Raw genomic sequence first — 27,041 nt, forward strand, 5'->3', positions numbered from 1 at the left:
CGCCGTGCTGTGTGTAGACGCCGGACTCTGAGAGGAGTTGGTGTTCCTCCCTGCCCTCCTCATTCTGAATTCGTCCGGAATTCCATAGAGAGAGGGCTGGCGGCCGGCGCTCGGCGCGATGCTGCTGCTGTGGGTGTCGGCGGTGGTAGCGTCGGCGCTGGCTGCTCCGGCCCCCGGGGCAGGTGGGCGGAGGCGGGGAGCGGTCGGAGCCCCTAACGTGGTGGTGGTCGTGAGCGACTCGTTCGTGAGTACCGGGAGGGCGAGGGGCGCCAGCAGGTCGGAGGAGCCCGCGGACGCGGTCACCGCGCTGCAAAGCACGCAGTAGCTTGAGACCCCGGGTCACGCGCGTGCACTACCCGCCCGCGAGAAGGAACGGAAAGCTAAGTTGATTCGGGTGCAGAGAACGTCCATGCCTAGTTTCTTCACAACATGTATTTTCCGTGGACTCGTTGGAGTTGGACAATTTTTTGCACCAAAACTAAACTTCCTTTTTATCTCGCTTTCCGCGAACTTTTTGAAGTACCGCCGTGTGTTTGCATACATATAAGACACACCCGGGTACCATCTTCGCAGATTGTTTTTTAATGCTGTGCTCGACACAGTAAATTATTTTACTACTACCTAATGAACGTGCAAACCCCCCATTTGTTGCCCCTATGGAGAATATAACATTGAACATCTCCGTAAAAGGCGGCCAGCATTCCAAAAGTCATTTGTTAGTCCACCTGCAGTTTGAAGAAATTAATTTTATGATCAGGTATTTGATGATCCTACTAGTGCTGATTTTAAACGAGTTAGCTGATAGAATTGGACCCGTTCAGTCGTGTTCCAGAGAAATTGAATGTGTGTACACACAAGTTTGGGGAATCACAAACTTGAACAGTTTTTGGAACTTCCCTAATCCAAAGATGGTGATATCAACCTTACCTGATGCTTTTAGTATTATCCATGTTTTTTTTTTTTTAACATTTATTTATTTATTTGAAAGAGTTACAGAGAGGCAGAGGCAGAGAGAGGTCTTCCATCTGCTGGTTCACCCCCTAAATGACCGCAACGGCCAGAACACGGCCCAGAGCTGAGCTGATCAGAAGCCAGGAGCTTCCTCCCGGTCTTCCCACGTGGGTGCAGGAGCCCAAGCACTTGGGCCATCTTCTACTGCTTTCCTAGGCCATAGCAGAGAGCTGGATCAGAACTGGAGCGGCCAGGACTCAAACCGGTGCCCATATGGGATGGCAGCACTGCAGGCGGCGGCTGTACCGGCTGTGCCACAGCGCCGGCCCCAGTATTATCCGTGTTTTAATAAATGTTGGTTATTAATTATAATATTTAATTACATGGTTACATAGGTTGTTGATGTTACCCATGTCTTGCGCTAAAAGTCGGTTTTTGTTTGTTTTTATCTAATTGAAAGGCAGACAGAGAGAGTCTCCCATCTCCTGATTGACTCCCGCAAAGTCCCAGGACAGCTGGGCCAGGAGCCTAGAACTGGAGCCAGTTCTCCTGAAATGGCAGCAAGGCTCCAAGTGCTTGAACCATCATCACCTGAGGCCTCGCAGGGTGTCCATTAACAGGAAGCTGGCAGGAAGCAGAGCTGGGACTCCCACCTAGGCACTCAGATACGGGATGGGGCATCCCAAACAGAGCCTTAGCCACTGTACCAAATGCCTGCCCCGTGGAGAGGGGTTTTAATCCCTATGCTGGATCACCTGTCTCTTGATTAAAGTTACGTAGTCTGGATTTACCCATCAGATTTGTTGAAAATATTACTTCAGTAATCTTTGTGATTATCTAAATGTGGAGAATGAGCAATGCTGGAGATTAATAAGATAGGGAGTGCCCTTGAACTAGAAGGGAAGTGAAATAAGCCTCGTTGTGCGGAAGTTAAGTTGTTTTCAGTGTATTCCTTATGGGCAGGTCTGCAGCCAGCGTGAGCCGACACAGCTGTTTCCAGCTGGGGTGAGCCGAGCAGCCAGTTGCGAGCTTGCTCAGAACGCGGCATGATCTGGCAAGGCAGACTCCTTCATTCCCAAGAGGAATATGGGTGGTACATCACAACCTCCTAGCAATTTCCAAAGAAAACCGAGATGTTTAGGTTTGTTAATTTTTTTAGAGTTGTATGAATGCATACATTTCTTGTATGTTTGTGCTTAAAGCTTTTGTATTCACTACTTGTTGAGATTCAGACTGTGCATCTTTGGCTGGTAGAAGCCCCTCAGGTTGCTCCCCATTGTGACCCCTCCCCAGTAGTAGCCAGCAGCTTGCTTCAGCAGAGTTCTGTGTCCACCTTGCATACTTCCTATCTCACCTGGTATTTAGAAACCCCATTCTGCATATCAGGGTTTTTCTTGCTTCTAGATCCTTCCAGTGGGCATACTTAGAAAGCATACATGCTTTAGAGGAGAAAAATAGATCTACTGATAGTTCCATTTCCACCCTAAGATTACAGATTACTTATTCTTTGGTTTTTTTTTTTTATGCTTATATCTCTTTTTGCTTCATAACAAATATTTTAATTCCTGAATACATTAATACAATTCCTTTTGCTTCATCTAAACGTATCTCTACTTGTATGTATTGCATGTATGTATGTATTACGAATATGAAAATAAAATGGCAATATAACTACAATAATGATAGTTCTGAGTGCCACTTAGTTTCTTTGCAGTTTTTGACTTAGGTATTTTCAACTACATAGTCAAAATACTGAGGTTTTTTGGTAAAGTTTTTTATTTATTTATTTGAGAGGTAGAGTTACTGACAGAGAGAGGGAGAAACAGGAAGATCTTCCATCTGCTGATTCAGACCCCAAATGGCTGCAACAGCCTGAGCTGAGCTGATCCAAAGCCAGGAGCCAGGAGCTTCTTCTGGGTCTCCCACGTGGGTGCACGGGCCCAAGGACTTGGGCCATCTTCTGCTGCTTTCCCAGGCCACAGCAGAGAGCTGGATCAGAAGAGGAGCAGCTGGGACACAAACCAGAGCCCATATGAGGATGCCAGTATGCAGGTGGACGCTTAGCCTACTATGCCAGGGACCTGTGGGGAGCAACTGGGAGCAACTCGGACTAGACTAAGTTACTGGAATTAAGACTTATTCTATGCATCTGCTCTCCCACAATATGGCACTGGGAGAGGAGTAAAACAGCTTCTACACAGCTGCCTCCAGTTCAACCAATAAACTGTAGGACCTGCTCCTGATTGGAGGAGAGCAGCGTACTCGGCGTGTGGGTAGCAGAGTTGGGATTGGTGGAAGAGGACTATAAAGGAGGAGAGAGACAACATGCACCAGGAACATCTAAGGGGAACATCTATCTGAAGGAACACCTGTGCAGCCCCCGAGAGAGCCGGCCGGCGGTGTGCCGCTCCCCTGCGGAAGTGGGGAAAGTGGCTAGGGGGAACCGCCCTTCCACGGAAGTGGAAGGGACGGTAGCCAACCCGGGAAGAACCAGCAGCAAACCCGGGGAGGGCCGAGCAGACAAAAGAACAGCGCAGGGTCCTGTGTCGTTCCTCCACGAAGAGGGGGAGCGACAGGGACCCAGTCCCCAAAATACTGTTCTTTAAACTAACTTGCAGTAATTCATCTCTCTATGAGTATAACAATTTGATATACAGTTAGATTCCTAACAGTATGATTTGTCACTCCTACAACTCCACAGCTAAGGCGGTTGAGCCAATAATAACTGTAGTAAGAAAACAGCACACTGGTTTCACTTTCAGGATGTCAGCATGAAAAACTTCATAGACCTACTGCTCCTCAAAATAAGCAAAACTACTGACAACTTTTTAAAAACTGATGTAATATTTTAAATATGCACAGTGCCTGGAAATTGTCCTAAGGGTACACATCCAAGAGACACTGATGAAAGAAATTCTACTAAAACTCAGTAAGAGGCTATGGCAGGTTTAAGAGTGAACCACAGCTTAGGCTGGCAGTGGTTTCACTTCGGGTTGATGCCAGAAAGATAGGACTCCCTTATCCTCAGCCTCCAATGACGGGTTACCATGTCTCACCAGAAGGGACAGGATGCCAGCATTTGTCATCTCTAAATCCATGCAAAAGAGGTTAAATTTCTGCACGGAGGATGCAGCTGAGACATTGAAGCTGCCCTCCCTCCACTTACAGGACAGAGTTTCAAGGCCAGGTGGGGGAGGCAGAGCATACATGGGGCCCAGGAGCTCCTGCCCCAGCTCTCAGTAGGGTAAACATTCCTGAGCAAGAGAGAGAAGCCGGGGAGCTAGACAGCCATCTACAAGGCAAGCAGAAGGAAGAATACAATTAGGATTAAAGCAGAAGTGAAGGAAATAGAGAACGGAAAAATAGTAAAGAAAATTAAGCCAAAAATTAATTCTTAGAAAAAATCAACAAACTTGACCTTCAACTAGAATAACCACAAAAAAAAAAAAAAAAAAAAAAAAAAAAGATCTGTACTACTGAAATCAGGAAGGAGAAAAAAGTACATTACATAAATAAAAGAATTATAAGAGAATAACTATATTCTCTTATATATATATAACTATATGTCAACAAATTAGATAACTTAGATGAAATGGAAAAAATTATTGGAAATTTTAAAACTACCCACGAAGAAAACTCAGGCTCAGGTGGCTTCACTGGTAAATTCTACCAAACATCTAAGGACAATTAATACTAATTCCATAAAATAGAAGAGGAAGGATGCTGCCAAACTCATTCTGAAAGATCATTGTGTGCCTGATTCCAAAGCCAAATTTACAAGGAAACTACAGGCCACTATCTTCTCAGAACACAGAAGCAAAAATCCTCAAGGAAATACTAACAGACAAAACGGATCTATAAAAAGGATTATACACCATGACCAAGTGGAATTTATCCCTAGAATGCACAGTTGATTTAATATCTGAAAATCAGTTAATGTGGCCGGTGCCGCGGCTCACTAGGCTAATCCTCCGCCTTGCGGCGCTGGCACACCAGGTTCTAGTCCCGGTCGGGGTGCCGGATTCTGTCCCGGTTGCCCCTCTTCCAGGCCAGCTCTCTGCTGTGTTCAGGGAGTGCAGTGGAGGATGGCCCAAGTGCTTGGGCCCTGCACCCCACGGGAGACCAGGAGAAGTACCTGGCTCCTGTCATCAGATCAGCGTGGTGCGCCGGCCGCAGCGTGCTGGCTGCGGCGGCCATTGGAGGGTGAACCAACGGCAAAGGAAGACCTTTCTCTCTGTCTCTCTCTCTCTCACTGTCTACTCTGCCTGTCAAAAAAAAAAAAAAATTAATGTAATCGAATAAAGGACAAAATCCATATGATCACCTTATCAGATACAGCAAAGCATTTGACAAAATTAATCTTTCATGATAAAGGCATTTGGCAGACTTGAAGTAGAAAAGAACTTTCTCAAACCATTAATGGGCATTAAAAAAAAAAAAAAAAAAGCCAGACCTAATACTAGACTCAATAGTAATACTAGGCTTAACAGTAAAAGACTGAATGTTGTGTTACTAAGATCAGTAACAAGACAAAGATATGTGTTCTCACCACTTGCAATCAGCATTGTCCTTGAGATCCTATCCAGGGAATTAGATAAGAAAATGAAATAAAAGACATAGTGGAAAGCAAGAAGTAAAAATATCTATACTTACAATAATCTTGTATGTAGGAAAATAGGGAATCCACTAGAAAACTGCTGAACTAATATTATGTTTACTAAGGTGGTATGATACAAGATTAATATATGAAAATTGTGCATATTTCTGTATACTTATCGATAAAATTTAAAGGAATTTCACTTAAAGTTGCATCAAAACACTGAAATACTTAGGAATAAATCTAACCAAAGAAATGCAATTCCTTAAAAAAAAAAAAAGATTTAATTATTTGAAAGAATTACAGAGAGAGAGAGACACAGATCTTCCATCTGCTGGCTCATTCCCCAGATGGCTGCAACAACCAGGGCTGGACCAAGCAAAAGCCAGGAGACAGTAGCTTCATCCAGGTCTCCCATGTGAGTGGGAGGGGACCAAGTACTTGGGCCATTTTCCGCTGTTTTTCTCAGACCATTAACAGGGAGCTAGATCAGAAGTGGAGCATCCAGGACATGAACCGGTGCCAACTGTATGGGTATGGTGGCTCAGGCAGCAGCTTTACCCACTCTGCCACAACACTAGCCTCAGAAATATTATTCTTACATTGTGAAAATCATAAAACATTGTTGAAAGAAATTAAAGAACACTTAAGCAAATGGAAGGACACCCTATGTTCATGTATCGGAAGATTTAATATTGTTATTATAGCAATACTGGATGAGACAGTATTAAAATACCCACATCTACATTGGAGTGCCTGGGTTTCATTCCTGGCGAGCAAACCAGTGGATTGGCGCTTTCTCTCTCTCTCTCTCTGTCCCTTGGTCTGTGTCTCTGCCTCTCAGATAAAGAATTTTTTTTAAATAAAATGACCTTAATCCTACATTTTCCTTCATTTTCACACCCCATTCTCTAATTCTGTCCCATTTCTGTTTCTTTTGCCGAGTAACTTCTTCGAGGAGGTTTTTCACCTGCTGTCTCACTCTCCTGATTCCAGTTTGCTCCTCCCCTGTGCATCCCTACCACTCTGGAAATGGGCTCAGCAGGATCACCAGCTATCCCCATTCTGCCAGCTCCACTGTGCACTTTCTGGCCTCGCTGTCGGTGCCTTCTCCACACAGCTGACATTGCCTCCTTCCTCGCATGCTGTCTTCTCTGACCTGCCAGAGAACTCCCTCCTCTTCTCATCCTCCCTCATTGGCCATCCTGTCGCGATTTTCCGAACTGCCTTCGCCTCTTCTTTGGGTCTCCTCACAACCTTCTCCTTTCTTTCCTGTCCTTTCCCTCCCTCCTTAGAAGGCCACATTCAATCTCACAGTTTTCAACTCATGAATATGCTAACGCTCATTTTACCAAGACAGACTTCTCTGAACTCCAGACCCCAGCGTGTGCCCAACAGCCTGCTTTGCAGCTTCATTTGGAAATCTCAGACATCTCAAGGGTCTATCAATATCCCACATTCAGGATTGGTCCTTTTGTTCACTTTAATGTATTTATAATTATACATGTTTAAAACATACAACAGGGCGGGGGGGCCTGGCGCCGTGGCTCACTTGGTTCATCCTCCGCCTGCGGCGCCGGCATCCCATATGGGCACCGGGTTCTAGTCGCGGTTGCTCCTCTTCCAGTCCAGCTCTCTGCTGTGACCCGGGAAGGCAGTGGAGGAGGCCCAAGTGCTTGGGCCCCTGCACCTGCATGGGAGACAGGAGGAAGCACCTGGCTCCTGGCTTTGGATCGGCGTAGTTCTGGCCCTAGCGGGCCATTTTGGGGGTGAACCAACGGAAGGAAGACCTTTTTCTCTCTCTCTCACTGTCTAACTCTATCTGTCAAATAAATAAATAAACAAACATACAACAGGTATAGCTCTAGGATGGAGTATTCTGCCTTCTCTGATCATTACTAAGCAGAGTTCTTCAGTTCTCAGTTCATTACCAAATTGCACATCACCAACCCGAACATCTTTTCTAATCTTCAGACTGTTTTATCCAGCTGCCTAGTGACATCTTCAGTTAAGTCTAGAGGTGTCTCCAACTTTTGATGTCCCTTAAATTATTTGAATGGCTGGATACTGCTCATACTTCCGTGCATCCCAGAGAAGCTTTCTCTCTCCACTGTATCTAAAGTGGTCTCTATGGTACTTCTGTATTCCATGTGTTTTTCAAAGCGCTTTATCACACTTATCATACCCTGCTTTAAAATCCATATATTATTTGCCTCTCCCACTAGATGCTAAGCTTCATGAGAGCAGGAACTGCTATTTTATTCACCATTGTATCCTCAAATCTTGCATAGTGCCTGTCCCATAGTGCATTATCAGTATATGTTCAGCCAGTCCATCATGCTCCAAAAGAACTTATCAAAAAGTCCTTTATGGGGCTGGCATGATAGTGTAGAGGGTTAAAGCCACCATCTGCAGTGCTGGCATTCTGTGTGGTCGCCGGTTCAAGTCCTGGCTGCTCTACTTCCAATCCAGCTCTCTGCTATGGCCTGAGAAAGCAGTAGAAGATGGCCCAAGTCTTTGGGCCCCTGCACCCACGTGGGAGACCTGGAAGAAGCTCCTGGCTCCTGACTTCAGATAGGCACAGCTCCAGCCATTGTGGCCAATTGGGGAGTGAACCAAAGGATGAAAGACACCTCTCTCTCTCTCTCCCTCTCTCCCTCTACTCTCTCCCTGCGTAACTCTGACTTTCACTGCATTGGGTTCTAGATATATATGCATTAGATACTGTTAGCACCCTATGTACTTGATTTTTATCTTTTGAGGTTTCTTATAATGAAATACTTTGCTATTATGAATTTTATGAATAAAGTTAAAGGGACATACGTTGTGGTGCAAGAGATTAAGTCACCCTCCTGGGATGCCTGCATCTACTACCAGAGTGCCAGTTCCACTCCACTTCTGATCCAGCTTCCTGGTAGTACATCCAAAGAGGCAGCTGACGCTGGTCCAAGTACTTGGGTTCCTGCCACCCACATGGGAGATGCAGATGGAGTTCCCAGCTTTGACCCAGCCCAGCTGCTGCGGGCATTTGAGGAGTGAACTAGTACATGGAAGATCTGTCTTTCTCTCTCTGTTGCTATTACTTTAAGATAAATGAATATAAATAAAAATCAACATTTAAAAATAAAATTAAAGAAAATAGTCTTCTTTTGAAATGCAATCAATGTTAATTAAATTTCTTTATTCCAGGATGGAAGGTTAACATTTCAACCAGGAAATCAGGTGTTGAAACTTCCTTTTATCAACTTCATGAAAACACATGGCACTTCCTTTTTGAATGCCTACACAAACTCTCCAATCTGTTGCCCATCACGTGCAGGTATGAATATGATTAATATTAACAGAAGAAAGTGATTACTCACTGAAAATATATTCACAGTTTAGAAGATTATAACCAAAAGTATTTGGAATCTAATAAAAATTTCTAATATAAGAGATGTGTGTTTTATTATATACATTAGGTATTAAGGTTATTATAATTTCTAATTTATATTCCAAGAGTAGGCATTTTGTCATTTAGAATATGTGTTAATGTTTCATCTTATGCTTGGTGTCCAAGAATCTTTTGACTATAGGAGCAAGTGAGGAAATACTCATACTTCCTAGAAAATTTGTTTCCAAGGAAGTTTTTCAGTAAGGGTATAGGTAACACTGTTTCAAATATACCACAGAGTAGTTGGAACTTCTCATATTCAGGTTTATCTGGGTCTCCATATTGCATCAGATCATGTATTTTATCTTCAGTGTCAGTTGACTTCTATCCAAAATCTACTTGTTGACTCTTAAAATAATTTAACAGACAGGCTTAATTTTCCATGAGTAATTAAGAAATTAGAGAGGGAGGAGCTTCCCTGTTAATAAATCCCACCTGTTTTCTGACAGGCCTCTGCCCTTCTGGCTATAACTGTTTACCCTGCAACCTACAAACAGCACTCAGTAATTTGGTCTTCTCTGTGAGGTACTGAGATGATATTCTCTGTGATATGAGTTACCAGTTCTCTCACTGGTATTTTCAACACCAGCTTCTACACAGCTGCCTCCAGTTCAACCAATAAACAGCAGGACCTGCTCCTGATTGGAGGAGAGCAGCGTACTCGGCGTGTGGGTAGCAGAGTTGGGATTGGTGGAAGAGGACTATAAAGGAGGAGAGAGACAACATGCACCAGGAACATCTAAGAGGAACACCTGAGGAACATCTGAGCAGCCCCCGAGAGAGCCAGCCGGCGGTGTGCCGCTCCCCCGCGGAAGTGGGGAAAGTGGCAGGGGGAACCGCCCCTCCACGGAGGTGGAAGGGATGGTAGCCAACCCGGGAAGAACCAGCAGCAAACCCGGGGAGGGCCGAGCAGACCAAAGAACAACACAGGGTCCTGTGTCGTTCCTCCACGAAGAGGGGGAGCGACAATGAGTGTGAATGAAAAATGCTGAATGTGTATAGTTATACATCTCCATCTAGAAATTTACCTGAATAAACACTAACTTATTGTAATATCCCTAGACCACCAGACGTATTAAGAAAATTAAAGAATCTTAATAGATTAGATTATCAAAGATCAGCAATACAATTAAGGGAAAAGGCTGTAAAAGATTTATTAAGACCCAATAATGTGTGTATATTGTGACTGAGAAATTAATATTCATTATTTAGACATATTGTATAAACTTTTGATGATACATTTAAATTACAACATAAATTCATGTCCATGATCCTCAGTGATTCACCTCCAGTTTAACTGATTACTTGCTTTGTACCACTGTATATAAACTTTCCCTTAAATAAAAAAAGGCCATCCCAACAAAGAAAAGCCCAGGACTGGATGGCTTCACTGCTGAATTCTACCAGACTTTTAAAGAAGAACTAATTCTAATTCTTCTCAATTCGAAACAATTAAAAGGGAGGGACTCTCCCAAACTCCTATCAGGCCAGCATCATCTTAATACCAAAACCAGGAAAAGACCACAGAGAGAGGGAACTAGAGGCCAATATTCCTGATAAACATAGATGCAAAAATCATAAACAAAATACTAATTAATCAAATCCAACAGCACATAAGAAAAATCATTTACCCGACCAAGAGGATTTATCCTTGATATTGCAGGGATGATTCAACATATGCAAATCAATAAATGTGATACATCATATTAACAAATTGAAGAATAAAACCCACATGATTATCTCAATGGATGCAGAGAAAGCATTTGATGAAATAGAACATCTTTCATGATGAAAACCTTAAGCAAATTGGGTATAGAAGGAACATTCCTCAGTGCAATCATAGCAATTTATGACAAACCCATAGCCAGCATTATATTGACTAGGAAAAAGCTGGAATCATTTCCACCAAGATCTGGAACCAGATAAGGATGCCCACTTTCACCATTGCTATTCAATATAGTCCTGGAAGTTTTAGTCAAAGCCATTAGGAAGATAAAGAAAACAGAAGATTATAAATTGGAAAGGAGAAAGTCAAATTAATCCTGTTTGCAGATGACATGATTCTGTATATAGGGAAACCTGAAGACTCCACTAAGGGACTACTGGAACTCATAAAAGTGTTTGGTAAAGTGGCAGGATATAAAATTAACACAAAAAAATGAATAGCATTTGTATATACAGATAATGCCAGGGCTGGGAAAAAACTAACATCAATCCCATTCATAGTAGCTACAAAAAATTTTAAATACTTTTGAATAAATTTAACCAAGGAGGTGAAAGATCTCTACAATGACAATTACAAACATGAAAGAAATAGAAGAGGACACAAAAAAATTGTAAAAATCCTCCATGTTTTTGGATGGGAAGAATTCATATTATCAAGATGTCCATACTACCAAAAGCAATTTACAGATTGAATATGATCCCAATCTGTGGGGAGCAACTCAGACTAGACTAAGTTACTGGAATTAAGACTTATTCTATGCATCTGCTCTCCCACAATATGGCGCTGGGAGAGGAGGAAACAGCTTCTACACAGCTGCCTCTTGCCAATTTGATTGAGCTGCAGAAGCTGATCTTGCTCCTGATTGGAGGAGAGCAGCATACTTGGCGTGTGGGTAGCAGAGTTGGGATTGGTGGAAGAGGACTATAAAGGAGGAGAGAGACAACATGCACCAGGAACATCTAAGAGGAACACCTGAGGAACATCTGAGCAGCCCCCGAGAGAGCCGGCCAGCGGTGTGCTGCTCCCCTGCGGAAGTGGGGAAAGTGGCAGGGGGAACCGCCCTTCCACGGAGGTGGAAGGGTCGGTAGCCAACCCGGGAAGAACCAGCAGCAAACCCGGGAAGGGCCAAGCAGACAAAAGAACAGCTCAGGGTCTTGTGTCGTTCCTCTGTGAAGAGGGGGAGCAACACCAATCAAAATACCAATGACACTCTTCTCAGATCTAGAAAAAAGCAATGCTAAAATTCACATGGAAACACAAGAGACCCCAAATAACTAAAGTAATCATAAACAAAAAAAAATTGAAGGCATCACAATACCAGATTTTAAGACCTACTACATGGCAGTTATAATCAAAACAGCCTGGTAATGGCTCAAAAATAGACATGTAGACTGGTGAAACAGAATAGAATCCCTAGAAATCAAGCCACATATGTACAACCAACTAGTCTTTGCCAAAGGAGCTAAAATCAATCCCTGGAGAGAGGACAGGCTCTTCAACAAATGGTGCTGGAAAAAATGGATCTCCACATGCAGAAGTATAAAACAACACACCTACATTACACCTTAATACAAAAATCAATTCAAAATAGATCAAAGGTCTAAATCTATGACCTGATACCATCAAATTACTACAGGAGAACTTTCAGGAAATTATGCAAGACATTGGCATAGACAAAGACTTCTTGGAAAAGACTCCAGAAGCACAGGCAGTCAAAGCAAAAATAGACAGATTGGGTTACATCAAGCTAAGAAGCTTCTGCACTGCAAAGGAAGCACTCAACAAAGTGAAGAGATAACTGACAGAATGGGAGAAAATATTTGCAAGCTATGCAACTGATAAAGGAATAATATCCACAATCTAGAGAGCTCAAGAAACTCAACAACAAAAACAATCTAGGAAAAAATGGGCAAAGGACTTGAATTTACATCAAAAAAAGAAATCCAAATGGCCAAACACATACATGAAAAAATGTTGAGGTTGATTTCTTCTGAGAGGAGGAACGTGGTGGGGGCAAGAGGTACAGAGTCACCACACAGACCCCGGGAGTTGGGTGAAAGCAGGCAAGAGGTGAGCATCCTGCAGACTCATTTATTTCAGTTGCTACAGCAGCTTATATAGCCAAGGTAGCCAATCTGGTCAAGGGGCGGTCTATGCCCTAACCAATCACACCCTGTTGCCAGGCAGTTTCCAAAGCCATCCACTCACAGCCTGTTGCCAGGCAGGCTCCGCTGTCATGTGGTTTCCTAAACCATCCAATCACAGCCTGTTGCCAGCAGCCATCTTGGCATGGCCTTCTCATTCCACCACAAAAAAATGCTAGCCATCAAGGAAATGCAAATAAAGACCACCTCACCCCAGTTAGAATGTCTCTTATACAGGGTCCAGCACTGTGCATAGAAGGTTAAGCCTCTGCCTCCAGTGCTGGCATCCCATATGGGTGCCGGTTTGAGTCCCAGCTGCTCCACTTCTGATCCACCTCCTTGCTAATGCACCTGGGAAGGCAGAAGAACATGGCCCAAGTACTTGGGGCCTTGCACTCATGTGGGAGATGGGGGAGAAGCTTTTGTCTCCTGGTTTCAGATCTGTCCAGCTCTGGCCATTGTGGCCACTTGGGAAGTGAACAAGCAAATGGAAAATTCATTGTCTCCCTCTCGTTATCCCTCTCCCTCTCTCCCTCCCTCTACATCTCTCCTCTCTATTTCTGCCTTTCAAATAAATACATAAATTTTAAAAAATAATAATAAATGCTTCCAAGGATATGGGGGGAAAGGTACCCTAATCCACAGTTGGTGTGAATGTAAACTATTACAATCATTTTGGAAGACAGCGTAGAGAACTCAGAAAACTTAAATAGTGTCGCTCCCCCTCTTCGTGGAGGAACGACACAGGACCCTGCGCTGTTCTTTCGTCTGCTCGGCCCTCCCCGGGTTGGCTGCTGGTTCTTCCCGGGTTGGCTACTATCCCTTCCACCTCCGTGGAAGGGCAGTTCCCCCGGCCGCATTCCCCACTTCCGCAGGGGAGCGGCACACCGCCGGCCGGGTCTCTCGGGGGCTGCACGGGTGTTCCTTCAGCTAGATGTTCCCCTTAGATGTTCCCCCGGTGCATGCCGTCTCTCTCCTCCTTTATAGTCCTCCTCCGCCAATCCCAACTCGGCTGCCCACACGCCGAGTACGCTGCTCTCCTCCAATCAGTAGCAAGTCCTACAGTTTATTGGTTGAACTGGAGGCAGCTGTGCGGAAGCTGTTTACTTCTCTCCCAGCGCCATATTGTGGGAGAGCAGATGCATAGAATAAGTCTTAATTACAGTAACTCAGTCCAGTCCGGGCTGCTCCCCACAGATCCCCCTTTCTTTTTATTTTTTGGCGTTGATACGCGCCTGTCTTCGGTGTCCCGCGGCACACACTCTGCTCTGCTTGCTAGAGTTGCCACAGGCTCTTACAAGTCCTATCAATCAGGCAAACCGAATCCGGGTCCTCTCTTCGCCATGTTGTGAGGAGGTTTTTAGGCGCTGATGCGTGCCTGTGTTCGGTGCCCTGCAGTGCATGCTCTGCTCTGCCCGCAGGGGCTTACAAGCCCTAACAATCAGGCAAACCGAATCCAAGCCTTCTCATTGCCGTATTGTGGGGGAGACTTATTAGTGTTGGTTCGTGCCTATCTTCGGTGACCTGCAGCTCATACTCTGGTCGAGCTGCTTGCTGGTGCTTACCGCCTTAATCAGGCAGACCGAATCCAAGCCTCCTAATTGTTGTATTGTGGGGAGGCCTTACTGATGTTAATTCGTGCCTGTCTTCGGTGACCTGCGGCGCATAAGCTGCTAGCCGCCGCAGGTGCTCATCGCCTCACTTAATCAGGCAGACCGAATCCAAGCTCTCTCACTGCCATGTTGAGGGGAGGCCTTTCTATTTCTCTATTTCTCTATCTCCGGGCATTCCTATTTCTCCCATTTTACTTCTATCTTCCAGCATTCCTATTTCTCTCACTTTACTTCTAAACTTCTATTTCTCTTATCCCTGCAGCTTTCCGGTGCCCGCCCCGAGGCTGCTTCCCGGCACCCGCCCCGAGGCTGCTTCCCGGCTCTGAGCCGCTTCAGCCCACGCCTCTCTCATCTGCGCGGCTTCCCGGCTTTGCGCGGCTTGGCTTCGCGCGCTCCGCGGTCTCCACGCCCTTCGCGTCTGCACCACGGCCTCGCGCCAGCCCCGTTCCCTATCTACTTGTGCCCCGCACGCTCTCTCTGCGCACGGCAGTCTCCGCGAGTCACACAGCGTAGCTTACGTGTCCGCCACTAGCATTCAATCTAAGTTCCCCGGGCTAGCCTGGCGAATTCAACCCAGCTTACGTCTCCGCCCCACGATTTGGCTTCCCGTCCTTTGCTCCCCGGGCTAATCAGACGGATCCCAATCTGGCTTACGTTTCAGCTTCTGGTTTTAACTTTTCGCCCCCCATTCCCGGGCTAACTTGAGAATCCCAAAGTGGCTTTCGTTTCTGCCTTGGCCTGCCCCCCGCGGCTTCAATTTCCCTAACATTTTTCTCTACCCGGTATGTTTCCCCAAGCTTTCTTCCAACAATACTCCTCCCTCATTTCTCCTGGCCTCTCCCCACAGTCCGCATCCGAGTCTGTTTGTTCTAGCTTTCACTTTCGCTTTCGACCTTAGAGATTTCTCCCAGCTTCCCCCCGTAGTCCGTATCCGAATCTATGCCTAGGCTTTCAATAGCTTCTTCCGGCACCCTTTTCGTCCGGCTTTTCCCTAGGCTGTTTGCTAGTCTCTCTCTCCGGTATTTTCCCAGTTCTTCCCGTTTCTTCCCTCCTAAGTTTCCTATCCGTCCTAGGTTTCCTATCCGAGTCAGGTTTCCTATCCGAGTCACGGCACCATTATGTCGCTCCCCCTCTTCATGGAGGAACGACACTAAGCCCTGCCTAGGCTTCATATCCGAGTCACGGCACCATTATGTCGCTCCCCCTCTTCGTGGAGGAACGACACAGGACCCTGCGCTGTTCTTTCGTCTGCTCGGCCCTCCCCGGGTTGGCTGCTGGTTCTTCCCGGGTTGGCTACTATCCCTTCCACCTCCGTGGAAGGGCAGTTCCCCCTGGCCGCATTCCCCACTTCCGCAGGGGAGCGGCACACCACCGGCCGGGTCTCTCGGGGGCTGCACGGGTGTTCCTTCAGCTAGATGTTCCCCTTAGATGTTCCTGGTGCATGCCGTCTCTCTCCTCCTTTATAGTCCTCCTCCGCCAATCCCAACTCGGCTGCCCACACGCCGAGTACGCTGCTCTCCTCCAATCAGTAGCAAGTCCTACAGTTTATTGGTTGAACTGGAGGCAGCTGTGCGGAAGCTGTTTACTTCTCTCCCAGCGCCATATTGTGGGAGAGCAGATGCATAGAATAAGTCTTAATTCCAGTAACTCAGTCCAGTCCGGGCTGCTCCCCACAAATAGATATATCATATGACCCGCAGTCCACTCATGGAAATTTACCCAAATGAAATGAAATCATGTGAAAGAGTTATCTATACCCCTATGTATACTGCAGCTCTATTCATAATAGCTAAGATATGGAATCACCCCAGATGTCCATCAGCTGATGACTGGATACAGAAATTGTGGTATACATATAGTATGGAATACTACTCAGCTGTAAAAAAGAATGAAATCCTGTCTTTTCCAACAAATTGGATACAACTGGAAACCATTATACTTAGTGAAATAGGCCAGTGCCCAAAACATAAAAACTGTATATTTTTCCTGATCTGTAGTAACTAACAGAGTACCAAAAATGTAATGTATATGAGTGAAATTGACATTTTGAGATTTGATGATTGTTTACAGCCCTTGTCTTTACTGTTGAGTAATAATGTTTTTTTCTTACTACTTGTTGGACTCTTTACTTAGTGTAGAGTTAACCTTAAGAGTATAAAGCAAACTGAAAGTAGATCATTGTAAAAATTAAGAGAAAAAGGGCCAGTGCTGTGGCATAGTGGACTAAGCCTCAGCCTGCTACACCAGCATCCCATATGGGCACAGTTTTATATCCCAGCTGCTCCACTGCTGATTCAACTCACTTCTATGGCCTGGGAAAGCAGTAGATGATAGCCCAAGTGCTTGGCCCCCTGCACCCGTGTGGAAGACCCTGAGGAAGCTTCTGGCTCCTGGCTTCAGATCAGCCTGGCTGCGGCAATTGTGGCCATTTGGGGAGTGAACCAATGGATGGAAGACCTTTTTCTGTCTCTCCATCTCTATCTGTAACTCTCCCTCTCAACTAAATGAATAAATCTTTAAAAAAATTAAAGAGGATGGAGGAGGAAGGGTAGGAGCATGTGTTGGAGGGAGGGTAGGGATGGCAATATCATTATGTTTCTAAATCTGTATATAGTAAATAAATGACATTTTTCATCTTAAATTTTAATTTTTAAAAATTCAAAAAAAATTGAACTTTACCTTAATCCCAATTTATTTTTCCCCACAGCCATGTGGAGTGGGCTATTCACTCACTTAACAGAGTCTTGGAATAATTTTAAGGGTCTAGATCCAAATTATACAACGTGGATGGATGTCATGGAGAAACATGGCTACCGAACACAGAAATTTGGAAAACTGGACTATACTTCAGGACATCACTCCCTTAGGTAAAAAAAAGTTAAAACGAAATAAAAATAATCTGAATAGATTGCCCTCTACTAAGCATGTACATACTCTTACTTTTTATTTCCCCACAAAGGTGAAATTAAATCTCTTAATCCTTTGATTGTGTTAATTTGGCTAAAACTTTAGCTTTCTTTAATCTCCTTAAAATATTATGATTGCTAATATGCTGCTAATTTTGTTTCTCTTAAACATTAAAAGTCTCTAAATAGTGTTTGTAAAATGTTTAACCCTTGATTTAATTTGATTGATCTCCATTATATAATGGCTACTTTATTCTTCCTTTTACAGTCTGTTTTTAAAACCATCAAGTTCTCCTTACCTGTTTTTCTCAATTCTCTCCAAATTTGAGTGTATTGTAACTTTTTCTTCTTATTATACCGAATCCTCAAAACACCAAGCAGCCAAGCATGGTGCTACATCCAGATTGCCTACTTTGGAATTCTAATTTCTCATTTACTAGTAACCTCATAGTAGTATAATCTTATACTATCTAAGATAACTGAACTTTAATTCCTTTGTTGTGAGAATTAAGTGAAATGTATGCAGGAATCTGTGTAGCAGGCCTGAGACTAGTCCTTGCAGGGGTAGTGCTTGATGGCATCCAGGAGCTTGGTTTCCAGGAGTGCTCCACTGGTAAGGATGCCTTACTGTGTGCGTGTTGAGCTTGTACACTGGCTTGTGTGGAACACGTGCCTTCCTTCTGGGAATCTGGAAATTCGCTATGTGGCAGGCATGATCATCTTCCAATAAAAATTGGGCTACTGAGCGAGCATCTGATGAGTAGAGATAACACTCAGCATATGTGGTCACAGTTTGATGCTGGAAGCGTTTGTGCATCTTTGCAACTCCACTTGGAAGCCTGTGCCCTACTGGACTTAGCTCCAGACACCTTCTTCCTTTGCTGCTTCCTCTGTGTGTGCTTTTAACATGATATATCATAGCCATGAGTATTACATATATTCCTAAAAGTATAGTCTTTCAACATATTTTGAGTCTTGCAAATCTTCCTATAGAATTTGGTTGTGATTTTGGGGTCCTCCAATACTTGTAACCCCCAACACATATTAGGACATTAGAACAGAACCTCTTTACCTCTTCTTAATTTTAGTAGTGATGTTAATGATACTAACAATGATGAGAACAAGAAAAACTATTGGTAACTCTAGTGAGTTGAATCCTGCTCCCCAAGACTTCATGACACCTGGAAATTCATCTTGTGACCTATTTGCGGATGGAATTAGCTAAAAATCTCAAGATGAAATACACAGAGAGTGAGAAGGTAGCAAATTAAAAGCACAGGCATAAATTGGAGGGATGTAGCTACAAACCAAAGAATATGAAAGATTGCACATTCATGGTAAGCTAGGGAGAGGCAAGGGAATCCTCTTCCGAGAGCCTACAGATGGAGCATGGCCCTGCTAACACTGGATTTCAAACTTCTGGCCCCAGAACTATGAGAAAGTAAATTTCCATGGTTGTAAGCCACACAGTTGATCATTTGTTCTGACAGCCTAGGAGACTGATGCCATAAGTTTTGATATTGAAATACTAACCAGATACAAGAATACTCTAGAATAGTGTGAGCATTAATACTGCTCTTCTGATTAATACTAAGTTTCTTTCCTCCTCTGTCTTCCAAAATCTCAAGGACAGTAATTCTGGAAGCCCCTGCTCTGTCTTCTAATCCATCACCAAATGTTTTCAGTTCCACTTCTAAAATATTCCTTCAATTTTCACCATCTCCACCAAGATACTCTCACCTCTTGCCTAAACTACTTAAACTTGTCTAAACTACTTCTAACTTGTCTCTTCCTTCTCTATCTGACCCAAGCAGCCACAGTGATCTTTTTTAAAGGTGCATCTGATAACATGACTCACCTGCTTAACATCCTCCAAAGGTTTTTCTCTGCAGGTTGATTAAAATCCCAAATCCACAACATGGTTCTTAAGATCCTACATGATCCAGCTCTGTCAACTTCCAGTCTTATTCCATGCCACTCTCTTCTTCCCTCATTTTGCAGCTGGGCTTTTAAACATGTCCTTAACGTGCTTACCACCTCTGGGCTATTGTACAAACTAGTCCACCTGTGCAAAATCCGCTTGACCCACTCTGCCTTGCTGGGGGAGGGGGGAGGAGCACAGTCTCTTTTATGACAAATAATTGTACATATTTATGGGCTACCATGTGACATTTCAGTAGTGTGTACAGTGTGTACTGATCAGTCAGTCTAGTCAACATTTCCCCTTGACATCACTTTAAGAATGGTGCCTTGGGGTCGGCGCCGCAGCTCACTAGCTAATCCTCTGCCTGCGGCGCCAGCACACCAGGTTCTAGTCCCGGTTGGGGCGCCGGATTCTGTCCGGGTTGCCCCTCTTCCAGGCCAGCTCTCTGCTGTGGCCTGGGAGTGCAGTGGAGGATGGCCCAAGTGCTTGGGCCCTGCACCCCATGGGAGACCAGGATAAGCACCTGGCTCCTGGCTTCGGATCAGCGCAGTGTGCCGGCCGCAGCGCACTGGCTGAGGGTGAACCAACGGTAAAGGAAGACCTTTCTCTCTCTCTCACTGTCCACTCTGCCTGCAAAAAAAAAAAAAAAAAAAATGGCGCCTTGGAGTTCCTTTCTTCTGTTTGCTGATAAAATATGGAATAGGTTATTGTGAGCTCCAGTCATCCACTATGCTGTGTAGCACCAGGTACGTATCCCAGTCTAACTCTGCATTGGTGCTCATTATCTAAACTTCCTCAGGCTCCCCTACTCCTCCCAGCCTTTAGGAATCATTAATGTTTGTTCACATTTTTTAGCTTCCTCATCCTTCCTTTTAGGGCATCAAGTGATGCTGTCATTTTTACACCAGTCCAGGCCACTAGTCCACCTGTGTGTCCCTTACTGAACATAATGTACTATACCATATTGGGTACTCTGTGGGCTGCACACTTATTTCTCCCAGAGAATTGTTAAACAGGCTTTGGTAGTACTACTCATAAAAATGCCACTTACTAACTGTAAGACTTTGGGCAATTATTTATCTCCCACGAACTCCAGTTTCATCAAATGAGCTTATACTAAATGACCTGTAAAGTTCTTCCATGCCAAAGTCTATAACTTTGATGGCATACAGTTAAGTGGTTTATAAATTCCTGAAGTTTACCTGCCCCTTTTATCTTACATATATTGTACATATAAGAAGTTTAGGTTCAAATTTGTTGTATCTTCTCATCAGTTGTAGGAAAATTGTTGTATTTAATTCAGAGTATTTTGATCAGTTTTGCTTTCACATAAAACTGTTTTGCCAGTATATTCCCAATATCTACAATGGTGGTTCTTAAGACAGTTTTGCCATCCTTTCCTCCACAGGACATTTGACAAGATCTGGAGACATTTTTCTTGACACCCTAGAGGCTGTTAGGTAGATGCCAGGGTTGCTGCTGAACTGTCAGCAACATACAGACATGAAGAATTATCAAGCCCCAAATGTCAGAAGTACAAGTTTGAAGAACCATGTCTAGAACCAGATGTTTTGTTGTACTCACCCGCATGATCTCAGGAATGTCACACTTCAAGTAACTGCATCCACTTTAAATTTTAAGTTTATTCTTCTGTAGTCTAAGGAATCAAATCCACACTTGACACTAGCATGGAATCAAATCTGCTTGACAGGAGCCAACACTGTCACAGTAGGGTGAGCCAGTACTTGTGATGCTCACATCCCAGGGAGTGCCAGGATTCGAGTCCCAGCTGCTCTGCTTCCTGACTAGCTGACTGCTAGTGTGCCTGGGAGGACAACAAATGGCCCAAGTACTTGGCCCCTACCACCCATGTGGGAGACCAGGATGGAGCTCCTGACCCCTATCTTCAGCCTGGCCCAGAACTGGCTGTTACAGCCCATTAAGGATTGAACCAGAAAAATGTGGGGATCTGGGCCGGGGCTCTGGTGCAGCGGGTTAACGCCCTGGCCTTAAGCACTGGCATCCCATATGGGCGCCAGTCCCGGCTGCTCCTCTTCTGATCCAGCTCTGTGTTATGGCCTGGGAAAGCGGTGGAAGATGGCTCAAGCCCTTGGGCCCGTGCACCCATGTGGGAGACCCAGAGGAAGCTCTGGCTCCTGGATTCGGATCGGCACAGCTCTGGCCATTGCAGCCATCTGGGGGGTGAACCCGCAGGTGGAAGACCTCTCCATCTGTCTCTACTTCTCTCTGTAACTCTGTCTTTAAAAAAAAAAAAAGAAAGAAAGAAAAGAAAATGTGGGATCTGTCTTTCTTTCTGTCACTCTGCTTTTCAAATAAATAAGTACATCTTTTTTTTAAAAAAAAGTAAAGATTCATTTGACGATAGTATGTAAATTTTTTTAGAATTAATAAAGCCAACCAAAATTTTAATTTAGAAGTATATTGAATTAGGAGGTAACTGATTTTATATAGAAAATTTTTAACATCAGTAAGATTTGATATTAAGTGGTATTCCTTAAAGTACTATGACTAAAACATGATCCTTATTTAAGTTAAAAAAAAAAAGTAAAATAAGATACTTGCAGTATCTGTTCAACTAGCATTTATTGTGCCACCTCCTGTGTGCCAAGCACTATTTTTGATGATATGAACATAATAGTAATCAAAACAGAAAATTCTCTAATGACGTGTCACTTACATTGTAATGCTATGAGAAGAGAAACGACACAAACAGCTGCCTTGTTTTTCCCGGCTGAAAACCTAAAGCCTAGAATCAGGTCCCGCAGCATTTCATCTTACCCTTGCAATTATGTATGTTCTCTGCTCCCGGAGCTTAGTGTTCCTTTGAGCCAAGTCACGATAGGCAATTTTAAATCCTCGGAAACATATGAGAAATAAAAGCCTGCTTCCAAAATGACAGAACTGCTATGAGCAAACCCGAGCTGTGCCTCATGGCAGCCAGACAGCACAGGGAAAGAAACTGTGGACTGCTGACACATCTCCTTCTGGTCCCCCAGCCCGACCCCAGGGCCTCCAGACCACCACCACAACTTTCTAAATAGAACCCATGTGATGAAGAGGGGACCAGCATGACTTAGAGCAGTGACCCTGGAGTCCTCTCTCCTCTCGGCCCCTCGCTGCTGTGTAGACTAATGAGTAAGTCTGTGTGTATCTCATCCATAGGCACTGTTATTTTACGATCTCAGATCTATAGATATATATATACATATATACACATGCATATATACTTTTCAGTCCATTTTTCTCCATACTGAGGAAGAGTTTATCTCATTCTTTTGCTTATAATGAAGCAAAAACAATACTTTGGTCATGTTAGTAGATTTTTTTATGACTCCCCATCTTATTGTCTTTATTGAAACTTAATATCTACAAATAGCATGCATTATTCTGAATGCCATCTCAGGATGATTTTTGACGCTAGTGGCACAGCTTGCACTGTTTTTGTTTTTATTTTGTTTTGTCAACCACAGTCTTCCTTCTGATGACTGAAATCTGTGGCTGAAGTAGCCCCTGGGGCCATCTTCAGATTGTTGTCAACCACAACTCTTACATCGGTTTCTTAAAACACCAGTGCCAACTCTGAGCCTGCAGCCTCATTACAATTCTAGGAGTTTTTTTCATTTACTTACTAAAGTTTAATATATTGTTTAGCTTTGTGTGATTATGTCCCCTACTTATACATCTTACAAGTGATTTTTAAAAATTGTGTTAGTTTTATTGGCAATCTTTTTTCTTGATGCTATTTAGGTTTTTTGTTTTTCTGTCTGTTTGTTTGTTTGTTTTTTTTGAGAGGCGGAAGGATCCCATGTGCTGGTTTATTCCACAAATGCTAGCAACAGTGGGCTGGGCCAGGGCCTAGAGACAGGAACTGAGCCGGGGACACAGTCTAGGTCTCCCACATGGGTGTCAGGAAGCCAGTCACTTGAGCCATCACTGTGCCTCCAGGGTCTGCATTAGTAAGAATGGAGTGAGGAGCCAGAGCTGGGCATGGAACCCAGGCACTGACATGGGTCACTGCCCTCTTAACCAGTGTCTTAGTAATCACCAGGCCAAATGCCCACCTGGTGCATCTCAGAACTATTTTAACAGCGTTTTGGATTTGATGAACTCCATAGAAGTAGAACACTAATAGGCTCAAATGGAAAACAGGAAGGAGACACTTCTAAAAAACCCCATCCAAGTAGAAAAGCACAAAGTTTGTGGAGGGCAGTGGTTGAGACAGACTCCTGAAGGGTGAAAAGTAAAGAGTATGTGAGAAGCACTGGAGTAACAGGCTGTGGCAGCCGGCAGAAAATAACCTGCACAGTTCATCAGTAAGGTGCATTTGAGACTCTCTAAAGGTTTTGTTCTCCTAAATAAACAAACAAAACAAAACAAAAGTCTTGGAGTCATTCTGCTCTTTTCCTCTGTCTGAACTTTGCCCCTGATTGAGTCCGTAATTATTTTCAGATGGCTCCTTAGAAGCCGTGTGGTGTCTTGATTGATCTAATTTGCTATCCCTTAAAAGGTCTTCCTGTTTTCCTCCAGGCTGTCTCTCTGTCCTTCCAGCTGGTTCTGGTGCTGCAGTGCAGAAAGCTCTTGGTTTTAGCACGTTTCCTGTTGTCCATATGGTTGCAGTATTTCAAAAGGAAGCACTTACTGTATAAGGAATGCATGAGACTCCTTTTACAGTTTCTAAGGAGTATTGGAAGATCTAAAAGTACAGTGGTAAATCAGCACTCCTGGTATTAAGAATAAATTATCTTTTCTAAAAAGACTTATTTTAAAGACAAGTTACAGAGAGAGGTAGAGACAGAGAGAGAGGTCTTCCATCCACTGGTTCACACCCCAGATGGCCGCAACAGCTGGAGCTGTGCTGATCTGAAGCCAGGAGTCAGGAGCTTCCTCTGGGTGTCCCTCATGGGTGCAGGGGCCCAAGGACTTGGCCATCTTCCACTGCTTTCCCAGGCCATAGCAGAGACCTGGATCGGAAGAGGAGAAGCCATGACTAGAACTAGTGCCCACATGGGATGCTGGTGCTTCAGACCAGGGCGTTAACCCACTGTGCCACAGCACCAGCCCCAAGAATAAATTGTCAATCACAAGTATATTTACTAATACCAAGTTGGACTCAAGAACAGAATGTACTTAAAAAGGAAGATTTTTTTCAGGTGAAAAAAATATTTCTTAAGCAGATAAAGTAATTAAACATTGCTGTCTGTCTACAAAAGAAAAACAAGTCTTCAATAGCAGGCAAAGGAATTAAAAAACTTGAGATCTAATTTCATATGAAGGCAAATAAATCCATAACCCAGGATAATGATTTATTTTCATAATGACAATCCTTGGTCATTTCTTTCAAGACTTGTCCAAGAAAAACATCTAAAGTAGTACTATGGGGGCTGGTGTTGTGGCACAGTTTAAGCTGCCACTTAGGACTCACGTGTTCCACGTTGGGGTGTGTGGTTCAAGTGCCTCGCTCCTCCAGGTCTGAGCCAGTTTCCTGCTGGTGCACTTGGGAGACAGCAGATGGTGGCGCAAGTAGTTGCGTTTCTGCCACTCCCATGGGAGACCCAGATGGAATGAACAGTTCCTGGCCCAGCCCCAGCTGTTGCAGGCATTTGTAGAGTGAACTAGTGGGTGTGGGAGCTCTTTTCTCTCTCTCTGTCATTCTGCCTTTTAAATAAATAAATAACTATGTTTTAAAACTAAGTAAATAACATAGTATTATGTGACAAAGCAAAAGGCAACGCTAACCCAAATGATTAAGTGTGTTTGTGTGTTTCTTAAGAGAGAAGGCCTCAGTTGTTAGGAAAACTCAGCTTTCTAAAAATGAGTGCTTCCATGTAACTTCTGTAGAGTCAGTTTCATAGTCAGGAGTACAGGATACATCCTATTTCTGACATATAGCTTTCATAAAACATTTTAGCGAATCCAGTGTTTATTTTCACGAATTATTTGTTACTGTTCTCATTAAAAGTTCCTAGTATTTTCAGTTCAAATGCTTAATGTTTTAAAAGTTGTTGAGTGTTAAGCAATTATAAATATAAAATAAAATATTAGAAAGGAATTAAAATTGGTAGAGAATATTTAATAGCACTGAATGTAAAAGATTTTAAATAGACAAGTAAATTGAAAACACTGTGTATAGAATATCTTTATCCACATACATAATATATATATATATATATATATATGCCACATATTGGAGAAAACTACACCAAAATATCACAGTAACAGTTATCCCATGGCAGTACAATTAGTGATTTTTTATTTCCTTTGTCCTAATCTGTTTGATCTAAATTAACCCCCCAAAAATCTCCAAATTAGAATTCTTGTAATATCTGTTTATGCTCAGAGATAATGTGTCCATTTTACTAAATTGTTTCTTCCTAGAATTCTCATTGTTATGTCTAGTACTTTCATTCTTGTATTTGAAAACTTCAATTATAATCCAGTCTTTTCTAAATCTGAAAGTATGCCTTCTTTTTTGTTTTGTTTATTTGAAAGGCAGAGCAACAGTGGGAGAGACACACATAGAGAGGGAGACAGAGAAAGAGAGATCTTCTATCTGCTGGTTCATTCCCCAAATGCCTACAATAGCCAGGACTTAGCCAGGCCGAAGCCAGGAATGAGCAGTCCCATCGAAGTCTACACACGGGTGGCAGGAATCCAAGTACTGGGCCATCATCTGCCGCCTCCCAGGCGTCCCGCAGGAAGCTGGATCAGAAGCACTGGCAGGCCTCAGTCCCAGGCACTGCTATGTGGGGAACGCAGACATTCCACGTGACAGTTTAACCGCCCCTGAAGGTGTGCCCTTTATAAATCCAAATTCTTGTCCTCATACCGTTATAGATTTTTAAAAGCCTTTTTAGCTAAAGAAGATGGCAAACCTATTTTGCTAAAGTGTTATGAAGTTACTTGTAGGCACCAGGTCTTAAAAGACAGGGAAAATGGTGATAGCAAAACTACCTCACACTAGCTATGCACAGTTGCTGGCTCTCACAAAGATGACCCTGTTTTTCACAATTTTAGTTTGACTCTTGCTTCAGTAAATTAATTTTTAAGCCATTTTAGATATACTTTTTGGAAGATCAATGATTTTGCTTCAAAATGTGAACTTTTCTGCTTTTTTTATGGTGATTAATAACTTTGTGTTGACCCTTCACCATATTTTTGGTACTAAGTACCCATCATTCTTAGTTACAAGCTGAACTGACATTCACATAAAAAAATTTTTTTTTTCATTTAACAGGTAACACATAGAATGAATAGCAGTTCTGAAGACTTAGAGGCAGAAAACAGGAGTCAGATGAGGATCAGTATCTGAGCATGCCCCAAAGCTATGCCGTAGAAAAAAGAAAGGCTGCTGAGGTCACTGCCACCACAGTAAAGTTCTAGCTAATGCCCTGTCTTTGCGGCATCCCCTCTGGATCCACAGTCCCAGACCTGAATATCAGATTGGCCAAGTCCAGGTCTCTTATGTGCCCTAAGTGGTAACTAGCGAGGGAACCCGTGGGGATAGGGCTTGTCACTGCTGCTCCCGCTTCTGTATTGGGAGGTGGTAATATCCCTCATTAAAAAAATCTCCAGGGAATTTCCCTGCAAAAGGCAGACAACTTGGAAAAAAATGTGACAGCCACCACATGGCTATCTTAGAACTCACTGAGTTAACATGACTCATTGATTAACATGACTGAGTTTTTGTGAAATCTGACAGATTTTAAATAATTCAGTCGTGTCCTGT

The 27,041-nt window shown here is 43.6% G+C and overlaps 1 protein-coding gene across 3 annotated transcripts in view; it reads left to right on the forward strand.

Annotated features, from left to right (window-relative positions):
- The first annotated feature begins 42 nt into the window (after positions 1–42).
- ARSK (arylsulfatase family member K) overlaps positions 43–27,041 on the forward strand; it is a 54,194-nt gene continuing 27,195 nt past the window's right edge. Inside the window, exons 1-3 of one of the 3 annotated variants that reach the window (XM_089313030.1) lie at positions 43–182; positions 8,738–8,867; positions 17,172–17,331. In XM_089313030.1, coding sequence (XP_089169156.1) covers positions 8,798–8,867; positions 17,172–17,331 — 230 coding nt within the window. In that variant the 5' untranslated portion in view covers positions 43–182; positions 8,738–8,797. Of the gene's footprint in view, positions 245–1,953; positions 2,093–8,737; positions 8,868–17,171; positions 17,332–27,041 lie in introns of those variants that run through there. The other 2 variants (XM_089313029.1, XM_089313031.1) reach the window with 2 other exon arrangements.

Source organism: Oryctolagus cuniculus, chromosome 14, assembly GCF_051225735.1.
Source record: "Oryctolagus cuniculus isolate XC-2025 breed Fujian yellow rabbit chromosome 14, ASM5122573v1, whole genome shotgun sequence".
NCBI lineage: Eukaryota > Metazoa > Chordata > Mammalia > Lagomorpha > Leporidae > Oryctolagus > Oryctolagus cuniculus.